Source organism: Pleurodeles waltl, chromosome 4_2, assembly GCF_031143425.1.
Source record: "Pleurodeles waltl isolate 20211129_DDA chromosome 4_2, aPleWal1.hap1.20221129, whole genome shotgun sequence".
NCBI lineage: Eukaryota > Metazoa > Chordata > Amphibia > Caudata > Salamandridae > Pleurodeles > Pleurodeles waltl.
Window position 1 is genome coordinate 32,774,373 of NC_090443.1, and position 18,023 is coordinate 32,792,395.

An 18,023-nucleotide genomic window follows, 5' to 3' on the forward strand; every position below is an offset into this window, starting at 1 on the left:
TCGTCAAAACAGACAACATGACAACAATGTATTATCTAAACAAGCAGGGGGGGGACGCACTCCACGCAGTTAAGCCTGCTAGCACAAAAAATTTGGCATTGGGCAATTCACAACCAAATTCGCCTAATAGCACAGTTTATACCAGGGATCCAAAATCAACTCGCAGACAATCTCTCTCGAGATCATCAACAGGTCCACGAATGGGAAATTCACCCCCAAATTCTGAACACTTATTTCAAACTCTGGGGAACACCTCAGATAGACTTGTTTGCGACAAGGGAGAACGCAAAATGCCAAAACTTCGCATCCAGATACCCACACAAACAATCCCAAGGCAATGCCCTATGGATGAACTGGTCAGGGATATTTGCTTACGCTTTTCCTCCTCTCCCTCTCCTTCCTTACCTGGTAAACAAACTCAGTCAAAGCAAACTCAAACTCATATTGATAGCACCAACTTGGGCAAGGCAACCCTGGTACACAACGCTGCTAGACCTATCAGTGGTACCCTGCATCAAATTGCCCAACAGGCCAGATCTGTTGACACAGCACAACCAAAAGATCAGACACCCAGATCCAGCATTGCTGAATCTAGCAATCTGGCTCCTGAAATCCTAGAATTCGGGCACTTACAACTTACCCAAGAATGTATGGAAGTCATAAAACAAGCCAGAAGGCCATCCACCAGGCACTGTTATGCAAGTAAATGGAAGAGGTTTGTTTGCTACTGCCATATTAATCAAATACAACCATTACACACAACTCCAGAACATGTAGTGGGTTACTTGCTTCACTTACAAAAATCTAACCTAGCTTTCTCTTCCATTAAAATACACCTTGCAGCAATATCTGCATACCTGCAGACTACCTATTCAACTTCCCTATATAAGATACCAGTCATTAAAGCATTCATGGAGGGCCTTAGGAGAATTATACCACCAAGAACACTACCTGTTCCTTCATGGAACCTAAATGTTGTCCTAACTAGACTTATGGGTCCACCTTTTGAACCCATGCACTCCTGCGACATACAGTTCCTAACCTGGAAGGTGGCATTTCTCATCGCCATTACTTCCCTAAGAAGAGTAAGCGAGATTCAGGCGTTTACAATACAGGAACCTTTTATACAACTACACAAAAATAAAGTCGTCCTAAGGACCAATCCTAAATTTTTGCCAAAGGTTATTTCACCGTTCCATCTAAATCAAACAGTGGAACTTCCAGTGTTCTTTCCACAGCCAGATACCGTAGCTGAAAGGGCACTACATACATTAGATGTCAAAAGAGCATTGATGTATTACATTGACAGAACAAAAAACATCAGAAAGACTAAACAACTCTTTATTGCATTTCAAAAACCTCATGCAGGAAACCCAATTTCAAAACAAGGTATAGCCAGATGGATAGTTAAATGCATCCAAATCTGCTACCTTAAAGCTAAACGACAGCTGCCCATTACACCAAGGGCACACTCAACCAGAAAGAAAGGTGCTACCATGGCCTTTCTAGGAAACATCCCAATGCAAGAAATATGTAAGGCAGCCACATGGTCTACGCCTCACACATTCACCAAGCACTACTGTGTAGACGTGTTATCCGCACAACAAGCCACAGTAGGTCAAGCTGTATTAAGAACATTATTTCAGACTACTTCCACTCCTACAGGCTGATCCACCGCTTTTGGGGAAATAACTGCTTACTAGTCTATGCAGAACATGCGTATCTACAGCGACAGATGCCATCGAACTGAAAATGTCACTTACCCAGTGTACATCTGTTCGTGGCATCAGTCGCAGTAGATTCGCATGTGCCCACCCGCCTCCCCGGGAGCCTGTAGCAGTTTGGAAGTTACCTTCAATTATTTATATATGTGTCATCTCAACCTTAAATAGGTGCATACTTAGGGCCATATGTACGAACACTTTTTCCCATAGACACAGAATGGGTAAAAACCTTTGCTACATCTGGCCCTTAGTCACTCCATTGCATGGGCACTATTACTACAATTCAACTCCTACCTCACCCTCTGCGGGGAAAAACAATCGAAGATGGAGTCGACGCCCATGCGCAATGGAGACAAAAGGAGGAGTCACTCGGTCCCGTGACTCGAAAGACTTCTTCGAAGAAAAACAACTTGTAACACTCCGGCCCAACACCAGATGGCGAGCTATTGCAGAACATGCGAATCTACTGCGACTGATGCCACGAACAGATGTACACTGGGTAAGTGACATTTTCATTACTGGTGTAAGTGGATTTTTTATTACCATTATAGAAATGCCATTTTTAGAAAGTGAACATTTCTCTGTGCTTATGTCTCTAGTGTTTTGCAGCTTGCCTCCAATCCACGCCTGACACAGAGTGAGAGCTGGGCTTTGTGCATACTTTTCGGGCAGCCTGTATACAGGGAGGGAGGAGGTGTCATAAGAGTGCATCTGCATAGTGAATTGTCTTCCTTGGCTGGGAGAGGTAAAGGCGGGGTACACCTGCATCTGTAAAGGCTGTCCCCTGCCCTTACACAAAGGGATTCTTTACCCCCCGATCTCTGGAGCCAATGCTGGAGGAGAGGGGGGACATTCCTGGAACCGGTTAGTGCTGTTGGCACCCCTTTTTGTGGAGGCTGCGCAAAATGAGTATAAGTACAGGGGGCTGCCCCCCACAATATTAGAGCACTTTTGGAACAGGGACCGAACCTCGGCCAGAGTGTCTGCCTGACTGCACAAATGACACATCTGGACTGCTCTTCTTTTGTTGGCCTGCTGCCTAATGGTTGCCTAATGGCCAAAAGGACTCATCTGGATTGCTTTTCTGCATGTTGCCCTGCTGCCAGCCTTTCCCCTGACTCTGGACTGCCAAGGTTCTGGGGGAGTTAGAAGGAACTGCCACCTGAATTTCTTGCTCTGTGTGCTGGCCTATCTGCCTCTCTGTGTGCCCTCCGGTGCTTCCCAAGGAGCCCCTGGTATGGGGAGCGTTGTGCCCAGCTCCTTGGCCCTTTACACACACTTGCCCATGAAGAGTGCTTTATTTCCTCGTCTTTGCAGAGCATGAGGAGCATTCCACTCTTTTCCCTACAGTGCAGGAAGAGCGCTTCACCTCACTGGCTTTCAAGAGTTTTTCTTTTTGTTTTCACCTTTGGGCACAGGAAAGCGCCCCAGGGTCACCTTCTGTGAGGCTCCCCCGTTGCAGGAGCGGTCGCTAGGAGCCCCACTCGACTACACAGATGAGCGTGATTCCATTGGTGCCCTAGGGGCACAAGGGGGCATCCATTTTGGGAGCCTGTGACCACCTTGGCCCGCGCTACAGGAGGGAAGAAGCTGGCTCCCCCTTGGAGATGCTGCACTGCCTAGGCCAGGTCACCTCAGTGAAGAGGTGGGTGGTGGTGCAAGAGGCCCTGGAGGGCTTCACCCGCACTACCCACCGAAGGAGACCAACGGCGACTGCCAGAGGGCCCCAGGAGTCCGCAGTCGTGCCGCAAGGACGGAACCTCGACGTGGCCACATTCCCATGGGAGGTGAAATACTGTCCCCTGTGGAAGAGAGCGCAGAGGCTATAAAGGATGCACTGTAATGTTTCACTGACAATCTTTTTTCACATGTACAATGAGGGAAATTATTCTCTTTATTTTGCACACATGCTGCTGATCTGACAACTGCTGGTCTAGCAGAAGTATCACTGATTTATGGGATTGTGGTCTACAGTCTAATTAGGTTCTTCTTTTGTGCCATATGGGAATGTTTCATTTTATGTGCACTCCTGATGATGTCTTGGTCTCTCTAATAATATGTTTTTCCTGACCAGGGAATTGAGGGAGTCTGACCTATGCCTTATAGGAATGTTTCATTGTATGTGCCTTCATGAGGATGTTCTGGCATTCCTGATAATGTGTTTATTCTTACATGTGTCTTTTTGGTGGTAATGACAACCTGACTACAGCTTGTGTTTCAGAATACCAGTAACCTATGTGTTTACCTGACTACTGCTTATTTTCGCAGAGTACTAGTAACCTGTGTGATGTCCTGACAACTGCTTGTGTAGCAGGGTATTACTGATATATGTTGTGTTTGGTCTAATGATGTTTTATGCAATACAGTTTATTTTTACATAACTTTTTGTGTTTCCTTTGTGGTGTATTTTTGTGTCACCTGTGCTGCTTGTGTTGTGCAGACGCTTTACACATTGCCTGTGGGATAAGCCTGACTGATTGTGGCAAGCTACCAAGGGGGTGAGCAGGGGTTATCTTGGGTGTGTAACTCCCTAGCCCTGACTAGAGTGGTGGGTTCTGCCTGGCTGAGGTGCATACCCTAGCCAACCAGAAACCCCATTTCAGACACAGGTAAAACTGGGGTAAAGGTACATGGGTGTCTTCCTTCATTACTTTGGTGATGGTCACCTCTCTCCTGAAGATTCGCTCTAGTAAGTTCTAAAGAGGGGCTTGTGAGGGTCCTGTCTCCTGAACATGCACACCTGTTTTTATTTCTGGCTAGTACGCAAAAGGTCTATTAGCATTTCTAAAAGAGGGGACTCCTTGATCCTGAGAAGAGATCACTGAAGCTACCTGATCCTTGGCAGAATACTGTCAGGGGAGATCACCACCAAGGATAAATTGGGTAAAAATCCCAGCATGGTAAGCTGCAGAAAAAATGTAATGTAATTTAGGTGGACAGTTGTGGAAATAGTTTTGAAGAGATACAAGATACTGGCAAAGCAGTCCAAAATCTATTTATATGTGGATTTAATTCAACTATGGTTGATGACATTGTGATTCATAAAAATGTTCAGGCTGCACATTTGAACTCTGATCACTGTGACAAACCACTTGAAGACACTATTAAACAAGTTATTTATCTTCGGTAACGCATTATCTGGTAGAGACTCTAGCTAGCTGCAGATTCCTTACCTTTGATTTTCCCCGGGCGTCAGACTGGATCCAGAAACTTTTGCTCGAGCAATACCCTTGCGCGCATTGTCGGGTGGCTCCATTCGGCTTCACGTGGCATCGTTGGTGCCAGAAGTGACATTGCGGTCACCTATATAGGTGCCACCCAGTTACTCCGGTGTCAGATACTTTAATCACAGCTTTACATGCCAGAAGCACAGAGTCATGACAAAAACTGACACGTATGTGTCCAAATTAGGGCCCTGAAAAAGGGATCACCCTAACCGTAGTAAACAAGTCTGCAGAGAGGGGAGGCATGGGCGGGTGTAAGGAATCTGCAGCTAGATATAGCCTCTACCAGATAATGCATTACCGAAGGTAAGTAACTTGTTCATTTGATAGAGATTTTTAACTGCAGATTCCTTACCTTTGATTAGATACCCAAGCAATATCCTCCGGACGTTGGGCTGGGGACTAATGTTTTTAGACTGGAAAGTCCTGCAGGATCGAACAGGTGAAATGCCCGTCCCTGCAGACCTGACTGTCCAGGCAGTAGTGTTTGGCAAATGTGTGCAGGAATGCCCACGTTGCTGATTGACAGATGTCCAGAATTGGGACTCTACCAACTAACGCAGTGGTTGCAGCTTTTCACCTGGTGGAATGGGCTCATAAGCCCTTGGGAGGCTGCTTCTTAGCCAGAGCATAGCAGTTCTTAATACAGAGAATGACTCAGCACAAAATGGTTAGTTTCTGTACTCGCAAGGGGGCTCTTTGCCGGAGATCTTTTAAGAATCGATTGTGGCCGGTCGAGAAAGAAGTGAAGTGAAGGATTGGTAAACAGGAAAAAATAAAAAATGTCTAGAGGTAAAAATTAATAATTTTAATACTCATGACTCTACCTCTGACAAGATTAAAATCAAATAAAGCTGGGAATTAGTGGAATAATGTCCATAATTCCCATGAAAGCTAGGTAGGTATAAACGTCAAAAGACGGAGCACACAGGGTCCCCTGTGTCACTCTATATAGTTGGTCAACATGTTTCTCGCTTATTACCAAGGAATTACCTTATGCGATTCGTCAGGACCTAGTAACATACCTAATCCTTTAAATTGTGAAATTGTCACATATGAAAATTTCACACCTACCTAGCTTTCATGGGAATTATGGACATTATTCCACTAATTCCCAGCTTTATTTGATTTTAATCTTGTCAGAGGTAGAGTTTACCAATCCTTCACTTCACTTCTTTCTCGACCGGCCACAATCGATTCTTAAAAGATCTCCGGCAAAGAGCCCCCTTGCGGGGCCCGTCAGGCATTGCAGTGCCGGCCTGACGAGGAGCTGGCCCTATGATGAAGCATGTCACCGGATGGTGAGTGAGGGCTCTTGCTTCGATAAAGTTCGCTTTTCATTGACTTGCTGAACTATTTTCTTGAAAGAAACCCTCAGTATTAGGTGGAACCGTGTGTAATCTTTTTTGATTTCTTGTCTATTGGGAACCTTACACACGGGACCAGGAGTCACTCTCCGAATATCCCATTTTTCATGCCCCTCTTTTGTTGCTTTTTTGATAGTTTCTGTACTGCCAGATACTTCTTTGCTCCCACATACCCCACAAAGAGTCGTCCACCCGGAACTCTTTTGTGTGGTCAAGGTACAACAACGCTCTTTTTGGGTCCAGCTGGTGGAGTCGCTCCTCTTCCTTAGAGGGATGCAGAAGAGCAAAGAAGGTGAGCAGGGAGACAGTTTGACGCAGATGAAATGGAGTCACCACCTTTGGAAGGAAAGAGGCAACCTTATCTGGAAATATTGTGAGATATGGGGGCCTGGATGACAAGGCCTGTATCTCACTCACCCTCCGAGCAGATGTTATTACCAGTAAGAAGGCTGTCTTGATGGTAAGCAGCCAGAGGGGCCAATTGTGCAGTGGCTCGAAGGGAGCACACATGAGGTAAGTGAGAACTAGATTAAGATCCCACTGAGGCATGATAAAGGGTGTAGGGGAAAACATATGTACGAGCCCTTTTAGAAACCTATATACAATAGGAGATCTAAATAAAAAGGGTTGGTCAGGCAGCTGCAGAAAGGCGGACAGAGCAGAGAAATAGCCCTTCAGAATGCCCAGAGTGGAACCCTGGTGGGCAAGAGAAAGAATGAAAAGAAGACTATCAGATAGAGAAGCAGAAAGATGATTTACTGACTTCTCTGTACAACATTTTACAAATTATTGCCATTGGCAGGCATATACTGTTTTGGTGGGGAAACCCCTGGCTGCCAAGATAAAGTTACAGCCTTCAGGAGGAAGGTCGGAATCTGTTAACTGTTGCAGCTGAATCTCCATGCATGAAGGGGCACAGTTAACAGGTTTGCGCTGAGAACCCTCCCCTGCTACTGTGACAGAAGATCCTCCCAAAGGGGCAGCCTGATCAGAGGATCAATGCTCATTTTCAGAAGCTCGGGATACCAGACTCTCCTGCCCAGTCCAGAGCCACAAGGATTACTTGGGCCCGGTCGCTCTTGATGTCCTTGAGAACTCTGGGCAGGAGTGGTATGGGTGGAAAGGCGTACAGGATACCAGAGCTCCACTCACAATGAAAAGCATTGCAGAGCGATTGCCACCTTGGAAACTGCAACGCGCAATACTGCTGACATTGCGCATTTTCTTTGGAGGTGACTAGACCTAACCAAGGCACCCCCACTGCTGAAAGAGACCTTGCACCACCTCTGAATGGAGATGCCACTTGTGATCTGCTAGGCATTGATGGCTGAGTTATTTTGTCAAAGTGTTCAGCGAGCCTACCAGGTGTTGAACCACTCAAGTTATGCCCTGCTGTTCCAGCCATATCCAGAGACACAGGGCCTCTTGACAAATGGTACACAACCCCACCCTACCCTGTGTGTTGAAGTACCACATGGCGGTGGTGTTGTCCGTGAACTCTTGCACCAACCTCCCCTTGACAGAGGGAAGAAATGCCTTCAATGTGAGTCGGATCACTTGGCACTCCAACATGTTGATGTGGAGTCTGGATTTCGTCGGAGTTCAGAGTCCTCTGATCTCCACCTCTCCCGGATGGCCACACCATCCCAGAAGTGACGCATCTGTCACTACTGTAAGGTCTGGTTGGGGAAGGGAGAGAAGCCTGCCTCTTACCCAATTACGGTCCATAATCCACCACTTTATGTCTTTCGCAGTTCCCTCCAAGATCTGGACTATGTCAGAGAGATTTCCCTGATGCTGAGCCCACTGGAACTTCAGGTTGCACTGCAGAGCTAACATATGCCATCTGGCATGTTTTACCTGCAGGAGGCCATGAGGTCCAGCAGCCTCAGACTCAGTCTCACCGAAACCTAGGATAGAGGCCGAAACACCAGTATGATGGCCCGAATATCCTGGACTAGCTGCTCGGGAGGATAAGCCAGAAACTGCACTGTGTCCAGAACAGCTCCTATGAGAAAGTCTGAGAGGGAGTAAGGTGTGACTTTGGTAACCCCAGTGAATGCAGGAGGATCGCTGTAGTCTGGAGTTGGGAGATGACAACCTGGAGTAAGCCCGCCTTCAACAGCCAGTCGTCGTGGTAGGGGAAAACTGAAACCTATGACCTGCACAGATGAGCTGTGACCACTGCCATCACGTTGGTGGACTCCTGAGGGGCACTGGTAAGACCAAATGGCAGTATGGTGAAATGAAAGTGTTCTTGGCCTACTCTGAACCACAGGTAATGCCTGTGGGCAGGCAGGATGGGAATATGAAACTACACATCCTGTAAGTCCAGCGCTACCTACCATTTTTCTAGGTCTAGGGCAGACACAAATTGAGCCAACGTGGGTATCTTAAACTTCTTCTTGAGGAAGAGATTTATGGTCCGTAGGTCTAGAATAGGGCAAAGACCCTTGTTCTTTTTGGGTTTCAGAAATTAGCAGGAATAACAACCACTGCCTACTTCTGATATCGGACCCTTTCTATGGCTCTCTTGGACAAGAGAGCTGTAACTTCCTCTTGAAGCAGTGACAAATGATCCTCCACCAGACATTCGAATCTTGGCGGTATATGGGGAGGAAAGGATTGGAAAGGCGGGGCATAGCCCTTCCTGATGATCTGCAGTACCCATGCATCCAATGTTATGAACTGCCAGTGGAGGAGATGATGTTGTATTCTCCCTCCACCTGGGCCAGCATGGTCCCGCAGAGCCAAACTAGGAGGGCTTTGAGGCTGCAGCTGCCGGGGTATGGGTCAGATTAACCTGGCATCAGCTGTCTACTTCAGAGCCTTTCTGTCCAGAGCGTTTATTATCCCATGAGGGTTATGTGTTCAGGGAGGCAGTGGGCGTTGTAGGACAAGTGGGGCTCTAGTCTGGAGAGTACACTATCTGCAAGCTGAATCAAACTGAACTTTTTCCCTCCCTTATAAAAATTAATCTGGCTTGAAACTGTGACCAGCTCCCCCTTCTAAGCAGAGCTGCTGTGCAGCCAGTGAACTGACTTTGGAGAGAGAAAAAAGTGACATACACTGAAATGTTTAAACCTAACCAAGAAAAGTTCCTCTTGGAAAGAAGCCTTATATACTTGATGCAGCAGAGAGGCGATGATTAACCTCACTCCAGTTACTTCTAGCACAGACTACTTTTCCCACTGGAGCAGCAGTTTTGTAAAGGGCTACAGCGCCTAGGCCTGCAGAGCTGACAACGCAGCAGAGAGCCGCTATTTGCAGCATCCGCAATCAATACAGTTACTGAGGGCACCCGGATTTTACTATAGACATTATTTGCACCTCTTACCCTCAGGTGTGCATGACTCCAAAGTGCCCAAATGCGAAATATAGACACTTTGGCCCTCACTCTAACATTGGCGGCGGCCGCCGCAGCTCGCCTGGCGGGAACCGCCATATGGCCACTCTGCGGTCGAAAGACCGCTGGGGCCATTCTGACTTTCCCGCTGAGCCGGCGGGCGCTAGCCAATATAGCGCCCGCCGGCCCAGCGGGAAAGGGGCCTGCAACACTGAAGCCGGCTCCGAATGGAGCCGGCGGTGTTGCAGGTGTGCGACGGGTGCAGTTGCACCCGTCGCGCTTTTCACTGTCTGCTAAGCAGACAGTGAAAAGCATACTGGGGCCCTGTTAGGGGGCCCCTGCACTGCCCATGTCAGTGGCATGGGAAGTGCAGGGGCTCCCAGGGGCCCCAGGACACCCGTTCCCGCCAGCCTGTTCCTGACACAGGCTGGCGGGAAGGGGGTCAGAATCCAAGCAGCGCCGCCATGGCGGATTTGGGCAACCGGGGGAAATCTGGCGGGAAACCGCCGGACCCGGTTTTCTGACCGCAGCTTTACCGTCGCGGTCAGAATGGCCCAGGAAGTACCGCCAGCCTGTTGGCGGTGCTTCCGTCATTTTAGCCCTGGCGGTCTCGGACCGCCAGGGTTAGAATGACCCCCTTTGTGTATGTGCGCTACACACAGCCCCAAAATGTCCCTGTGGTCCACTGTGCCACTGTGTTCCTGCCTACTACACACAGACCATGTCTGCCTGGTGGTACACACAGCCTCAATGTGCCTGTCTGGTACATATGACATCCGGTGCCTTTCTTCTACAAGCAACCCCAGCGTTCTGTGGTGTGCACTCAGCCACAGCACCTACCTAGTTCTCAAAGCCTCAATATTACAACATGATACACGCAGCCCCCACTATACGTGCCTAGTTCTCAATGCCACAGTGTGCCTAGTTTCGACACGTGAATTCAGCATGCCCTGTGGTACACAAAGACGCAATGTGCATGCCTGTCCTTTCCCTAATCAAACTAAAAATCGAAAGAAAATGTCATAAAAAGGCTATTGACGCCACAATGCGTGCTTTATAAACCCCAAAATAATTTCAGCTAGTAACAAACCCAAAACACCATTTGAAATCATCAAATCACAAGCTAATCTCTTCTTCCCTTCCGGAGTGGATAAAACTAGATGCATCAAACTTACTTCATTTTTCTCCAGCAAAATGACCAAAATCCGCTGAGCTTTGTCTAATTTGAATGAAATTAGGAAAACCAGAGAAAGACTATCCAATATAAATATAAGGTTGTTAACCGTATTGCTCTCGTGCAAAGAGCAGCCTAATAGTATAACTATGTAATCCTCAAAGCTCTATGCTAAATATGTCCGGTCTGACAGTCTTCATATGCATCTGGCTGAGATTTGCTGACAGAGTCTGTGTTCTTGTTCTTCATATAAGGAACTTGAGTCCAGTGACTTCTACAGTAATTATCCCTGTTTCTTGCCCCACTATCTGTTCTCGATCTAGGACTCAGAAATGTCAATATGCACTGTAGGTTCTCTTTAAAATGACCATTGCCATGCCTTTATTAACCTGCTACAAAAGTACTCCTTCACACTATCTATTTACTCCATTTAGCTATGTCCCGTTGTAATCCGCCAAGTCATGGTTAACATTACCTCTAACTTGTTTTTTAATGTGAATTATTCTTACTTTTGACAGTAATTTCTCATTGTATGCCCGCATTTCTTCTATGTTGATGTTAATCCTTAATTATCTAGAAATTGTTTTACAATTCCTTTATCATGTTTCTATTTTTCTGACATTGAGTACATCTTTGGACATGTATGTCCTACTCGAATTGACTGCTTCATGTAGGATAATGTTACTCTTCAAATTGTTTCAGTCAGTGCTTTTACTCTTGTATGCCAGTGCGCTGTACAATGCTCTGAAACCTCAAGGTGTGCATTGCACACAACAGTAAACAATGTATAAATAAAAACATGAAGTCCAAGCATGCTTGGGTGTGAACACAGGCCCAGTGTGTCCAGTAGACCAGACCTCCTCAGTGCTCCCTATTACCTTTTCAATAACAGCCTTGAGCTTCTTGAGAGCATAGTTACTCTCCAAGGTGAGCTGAGACAGACGGTTGCGCTCAACGCCACGGTTTCCCGTCATTTGGCTCTTCAGCTTCTGGAATTGTGTATGGACCACCTCCTTCTCCTCTCGTAGTCGGCGGTTCTTCTCTTCATTCTCCCGGGCATGCGCTGCGATTTTGTTCTTCACATGGTTGATGGAATCCTGCATTGAGTAATACAGTGTCAGCAAGGATTTCAGCAATGGTCTCACTCTCACCCATCATAAAAACAGGAATTGGAGGTGGTGGAAAGGTGCACACTCTAGCACATCACTCAGGAGAGGGGGTGAAGGGAAGGGTTGGAACATCCTTGGCCCATCAAGGAGGCACGGCACTGGAGGGAAGGGGCAAGACGGGAGCAGGCTGGAGGAAATGCGCACTCTCAGGGCAATCACGAAAGATAGGTTCATAGGTGCAGGGAATGGGAATGGGAGCTTTCTGGAAGCAGCAGACAGTGGAGGTGTTGGGCCCATCAAAGAGAAGAAAGGGACTGTAGGGAAGGACCTCACACTGGCCCATCATGCGGGAGAGGAGTTGAACTGGAGAGGTGGTGTTTCCTCTATGCCAACATTCAGGAGAGCGGTTTGAGTTAAGGGCACTAGATGGAAGGAGCTCAACCTCAAACAAGGGCTGTGGGAAAGAGGTCGTTCTGATCCACAATGAATGGACAGCGGCTGGAGAGAAGTGGTTCGTCCTGTCCAATTATGAAGGAGTGGGGGCTTAGAAGAAAAGGGCAGGGCTCTCTCTGAAGTGGGACTAAGGGTATGTATCAGCTTCTGGCATGTGAGAGTAAAGGAATCCCTCTGGAGCCAAGGGCTGCCCTTGAGGTGAGTGGTGTGGTGCACTCACCTGTATACGTTGTAGCTTCTTCATCTGCATCTCTATCTCTATTGCACTTTTGTCATCACGCTGCTTCAGTGCCTCAAAAGCGATCCTCCGGTCCTCTGTACTGTCCGTGTAGTTCTTCAGCGCCAACTGGAACTGCTTCCAAAGCTGCTCCACCCTCCCTTCTAGAAGCACACGCAGAGCATGCTTCTCTTCCAAGCACTGCAACACAGGATGTGACACACTTAGGCACAGTCTTGTTGCCAAGTGATGCTCACTCAGATATCTATTTAACCTTCACCTCATTATCCTGGTACAAAAATGCTTTATCTGTCAAATACAGCAGCAGCAAGGATGATGCCACGAAAGTGATGGAGTTTCTTCATGCACATGATTTTGTGGATGACTCAAAGTGAAGGACATGAATAGTACTAGGTCTGGTCAATCCAAACACTCCAGCAGGATTGGGTCCCTCTGGATGCTCAACCCTGTTCTCCAAGACACACATTTGAGTGACCTAGGGTTATGACTGGTGTCAAAGACATTAATTTGGGGGTAGGGATTAGGTCCCAGGTTGTTGATAGCCCTACAGAAAGCTAAGACATTGAGGTAACATTTGTGTGAGACCCTATGAAGTCTGACAGTGGAACTGTTTGCCATGATGCCAGTGCCGTGTACGTTGTCATTGGTTGGCTTCTTTAAGTGAGCCTGCCTGTGTGCTTGGTCCCTAGCCCTTTTACGTGCACAACTCACTGTGCTTTTGGCCAAGCTGAACCCAAACTCTTCTAATGCAACTCTGCAGGTCCCCACCCTCCCCATTTTAGGTTAAAGACAAGCACAAGTGAGAAACAAAAAAGAGAGAAGCAAAGCAATAAAAAAAACACAAAAGAAGGGGTTAGGGATAGAATCAGGGTCACATATAGGGAAAGGCCATAAGTGCTAGGATATGTGTAGTTTAGAGTTAGGGTAAAGGCTTGAGGGCTTAGAAAATAGACTTAATAGAGTGACTGTAAGGGTAGGGGTTAGATACTGGGAAGCCAATGTATGGGGAAGGTTAGGGTTCGGTAAAGATTTATAGCCTGGAGCATGGTTAGGAACCCTTAAGCTAGGGGCCATGTAAGGGATAGTTTAAATTCTAGAATTAGGTTTAGGGGTTGGGGTAGGTTTAGGGTTATGAGGTCTCACTTAGGGGTTACATTTGGAGGCTAGTAGAAAACACCACAGTTACAATTAGGATGAGGTATTTTCTCTTTAATGGAGGTAAATATTAGGCATATTTAAATGTGTAAAAAGAAATCCAAGTTCGGCCTGATCAACCGAGCTAGGGTACACAACCTGCGTTTCCTTTGTTTCAGCACATGAAATCCTCCCGCTAATTCCAAATTATCAGTGTGTACCAGCTTACCACTGGGCACGCACTATTGTATAAGTTACTTACCTTCGGGAACGATATGTCTGGAGAAACGTATTCTAGTTGCAGATTCCTTACCTTAGAATTTCCCCAGGCTTCCGACTGGATCCGGAAATCTTTTCTTCGAGCAGTACCCCTGCGCGCCGTTAGGTGGCGTCGGTCGACTCCGCGGGCGTCGTTGGCGTCGTGGTCGCCGTGAAGGCGTCGCAGTTGTATATATAGGCGCCAACCCAGTGCGCTGACATCAGTTTCTTTTCACGACTTTCCACACCAGTAGCACTGAGTGATGAAGAACACTGAGAATGATGCGCCAAAACTAGGGCCCTTGGAGGGAAGTTCCTGTCCCTAGAAATTAGTTTGCAGTGCAGAGAGAATGGGCGGGTCGGTAAGAAATCTGCAACTTGAAAATGTCTCTACCAGATAAATCGTTACCGAAGGTAAATAACTTGTACATCTTATAGAAACTTTGAGTTGCAGATTCCTTACCTTAGAATAGATACCCAAGCAATACCATTCCCTGTGGTGGGCTGCGAACTAAGATCACACAAAAAAGTCCTGCAGGACCGAACAGCCAAAATAGCAGTCCCTGTGGACCTGACTGTCCAGGCAGTAATGCTTGGTGAACGTATGTAAGGACGCCCAAGTTGCGGCCTGGTAGTCATCCAGGACTGGAACTCCGCGTGCTAACGCTGTGGTAGCAGCAGTTGCTCTGGTTGAATGAATGCGCAAACCCTCAGGGGTTCCTTTTTCACCAAGGCGTAGCACATCTTGATGCCGAGGACTACCCATCGCAAGATGGTCCTCTTCTGCACCGCCTTCCCTTTCTTCTCACCCACATAGCCCACAGAGTTGATCGTCCACCCGGAAATCTTTGGTACCATCTAGGTAGAACTCCAATGCTCTTTTTGGATCCAGGCAGTGGAGTCCCTCTTCCTCATAAGGGGGATGGGTGTAAAAAGTAGGCAAGGTGATAGATTGGCCTAAGGGAAAGGGCGTAACCACTTTGGGAAGAAAGGAAGCCCTGGTACGAAGCACCGCTTTGTCAGGATGCACTGCTAGGAATGGTGGCTTCGAAGAAAAAGCCTGAAGCTCACTTATTCTGCGAGCAGAGATGATGGCAACCAAGAAAGCTGTTTTTAGGGTTAAGAGCCGTAAAGGACAGTTGTGGAGTGGCTTGAAAGGGGCACACATGAGGTATGTGAGGACCAAGTTTAAGTCCCACTGGGGCATGATGAATGGGATGGGAGGAAACATATGAGTGAGGCCTTTAAGAAACCTCCCAACAATAGGAGATTTGAAGAGAGAAGGTTGGTCTGGTAGCCTTAATAAGGCAGACATGGCAGACAAATAACCCTTGAGGGTGCCCAGAGCAGAGCCCTGCTGGACAAGAGCGAGAATAAAGAGGAAAACCTCTGAGAGAGGTGCAGAGAGGGGATCAACGGATTTGTTGATACATCATGCCACAAATTTCTTCCAACGACAGGCATATACCGTTTTGGTAGAGGGACCCCTGGCTGCAAAAATGACAATACAGACTTCGAGTGGAAGGTCAAAAGCAGGTAACTGACGCTGCTCAATCTCCACGCAAGAAGGCAGAGACTGGACAGTTTTGGGTGAATAACTGTCCCCTGCTGCTGTGACAGAAGATCCTCCCAAAGGGGCAGTCTGATCGGAAGATTGTCGATGAACACCTGCACCACCTTCCCTTTGAGAGAGGGAAGGAATGCTTTCAATCAATCAATCAATCAATCAAGGAATTTGTATAGCGTGCTACTCACCCGGAGGGTCTCAAGGCGCTGGGGGAGGGGGGACCGCTACTGCTCGAACAGCCAGGTCTTGAGTTGCTTCCTGAAGGAGAGGTGGTCTTGGGTCAGACGGAGGTGGATGGGGAGGGAGTTCCAAGTCCTGGCTGCCAGGTGGGAGAAGGATCTTCCTCCCATGGTGGCTTTTCTAATGCGTGGCACGGCGGCGAGGGCGTGGCTGGTCGATCGTAGCTGGAGGGTGGGAGTGTAGAAGGTCAGGCGGTTGTTGAGGTACCTGGGGCCCAGGTCGTGGAGGGCCTTGTGTGCGTGGATGAGGAGGCGGAACGTGATTCTCTTGCTGACGGGGAGCCAGTGCAAGTCTCTCAGGTGTCCGGAGATGTGGCTGTGTCGGGGGATGTCAAGGATGAGGCGTGCGGAGGCGTTCTGGATGCGTTGGAGTCTTTTCTGTAGTTTGGCCGTGGTTCCGGAGTAGAGGGTGTTGCCGTAGTCCAGTCGGCTGGTGACGAGTGCCTGGGTGACCGTCTTCCTGGTTTCGGTGGGGATCCATCGGAAGATCTTTCGGAGCATGCATAGGATGTTGAAGCATGATGATGAGACGGCGTTGACTTGTCTGGTCATCGAGAGGGAGGAATCCAGGATGAAGCCCAGGTTGCGTGCGTGGTCCGTTGGTTTGGGTGCGCTGCCCAGGGCAGGGGGCCACCAGGAGTCGTCCCAGGCAGAGGGTGATGATCCAAGGATGAGGACTTCCGTCTTGTCTGAGTTCAGTTTCAGGCGGCTGTTCATCATCCACTCGGCTACGTCTTTCATCCCTTCGTGCAGGTTGGTTCTGGCGGTGGCTGGGTCGTTGGTGAGGGAGAGGATCAGCTGGGTGTCGTCGGCGTAGGAGATGATGTTGAGGTTGTGATGGCATGCGATGGCTGCGAGGGGGCTCATGTAGACTTTGAAGAGGGTGGGGCTGAGTGATGATCCTTGTGGTACGCCGCAGATGACTTCGGTGGCCTCGGATCTGAACGGGGGGAGGCGGACTCTCTGGATTCTTCCGGCGAGGAACGAGATGATTCACTCTAGTGCCTTCTCTTGAATTCCGATGTTGCTGAGGCGCTGCACTAGGGTGGGGTGGCAGACAGTGTAGAACGCTGCGGAGACGTCCAGGAGGATGAGGGCCGCTGTTTCCCCGTTGTCGAGCAGGGCTCGGATGTCGTCAGTGGCTGCGATGAGGGCGGTCTCGGTGCTGTGGTTGGCTCGGAAGCCGGACTGTGAGTGGTCGAGGGATCCATTAGTCTCGAGGAAGGCGGCAAGCTGTCTGTTGACGGTCTTCTCGATGACTTTGGCAGGAAACGGGAGGAGCGAGATGGGGCGGTAGTTTTTGAGGTCGGTGGGGTCTGCTGATGGTTTCTTCAGGAGGGCGCTGAGTTCGGCATGTTTCCAGCTCTCCGGGTAGGTGGCGGTGTTGAAGGAGCAATTGATGATGTCCCGGAGATGGGGTGCGATGACGGAGTCGGCCTTGTTGAAGACGTGGTGGGGGCATGGGTCGGTTGGTGATCCGGAATGGATGGTGTTCATCATATGGATGGTGTCTTCGGTGCTGACCGGGGTCCAGGCGCGGAGGGTGGTGTTGGGGGGCATCGGTTTGGTGGTTGGGTGCGTGGTCTGTGCGCCGAAGCTGTTGTGTATGTCGGCGATCTTGCGGTGAAAGAACGAGGCGAGTGAGTCGCAGAGGTCTTGTGAGGGGGTGATGTCGTTGTTTCCGGCGCTGGGGTTGGAGAGCTCTTTGACGATGCTGAAGAGTTCCTTGCTGTTGTGTGCGTTGTTGTATAGTCGTTCTTTGAATGCTGTCTTCTTGATGGTGTGGATCAGCTGGTGGTGTTTACGGGAGGCGTACTTGAGGGCGGTCATGTTGTCTGTAGTCGGGTTTTTTCGCCAGGCTTTTTCGAGGGTGCGTCAGTTCTTCTTGGAGTTCTTGAGGTCGTTGTTGAACCAGGAGGCTTTCTTGCTGTTGGGCCTGATGGGATGGGTTTTCAGAGGTGCGAGGTTGTCAGCGCAGTTGGTGATCCACTGTGTGAGGTTGTTGGCTGCTTGGTTGGGGTCCGCTGAGCTGGCGGGAGGGTTCTGGCTCAGTGATGTGGAGAGCTGGTCGGTGGTGATCTTGTTCCAGCTCCTGCGGGGAGCCTGTTGTGGGTGGTGGTGAGTCGTGGTTTTTCTGAAGCTGAAGTGGACGCAGCTGTGGTCTGTCCAGTGGAGTCCGGTGGAGTGGCT

At 48.7% G+C, this 18,023-nt stretch overlaps 1 protein-coding gene across 2 annotated transcripts in view; it reads right to left on the bottom strand.

Annotated features, from left to right (window-relative positions):
• CCDC65 (coiled-coil domain containing 65) overlaps positions 1–18,023 on the bottom strand; it is an 86,013-nt gene that overhangs the window by 11,171 nt on the left and 56,819 nt on the right. For both annotated transcript variants that reach the window (XM_069230497.1, XM_069230498.1), the window contains 2 exons: positions 12,618–12,815; positions 11,714–11,932 (listed from right to left, as the gene is read on the bottom strand). In XM_069230497.1, the coding sequence (XP_069086598.1) occupies positions 11,714–11,932; positions 12,618–12,815 (417 nt within the window). The remainder of the gene's footprint in view (positions 1–11,713; positions 11,933–12,617; positions 12,816–18,023) is intronic.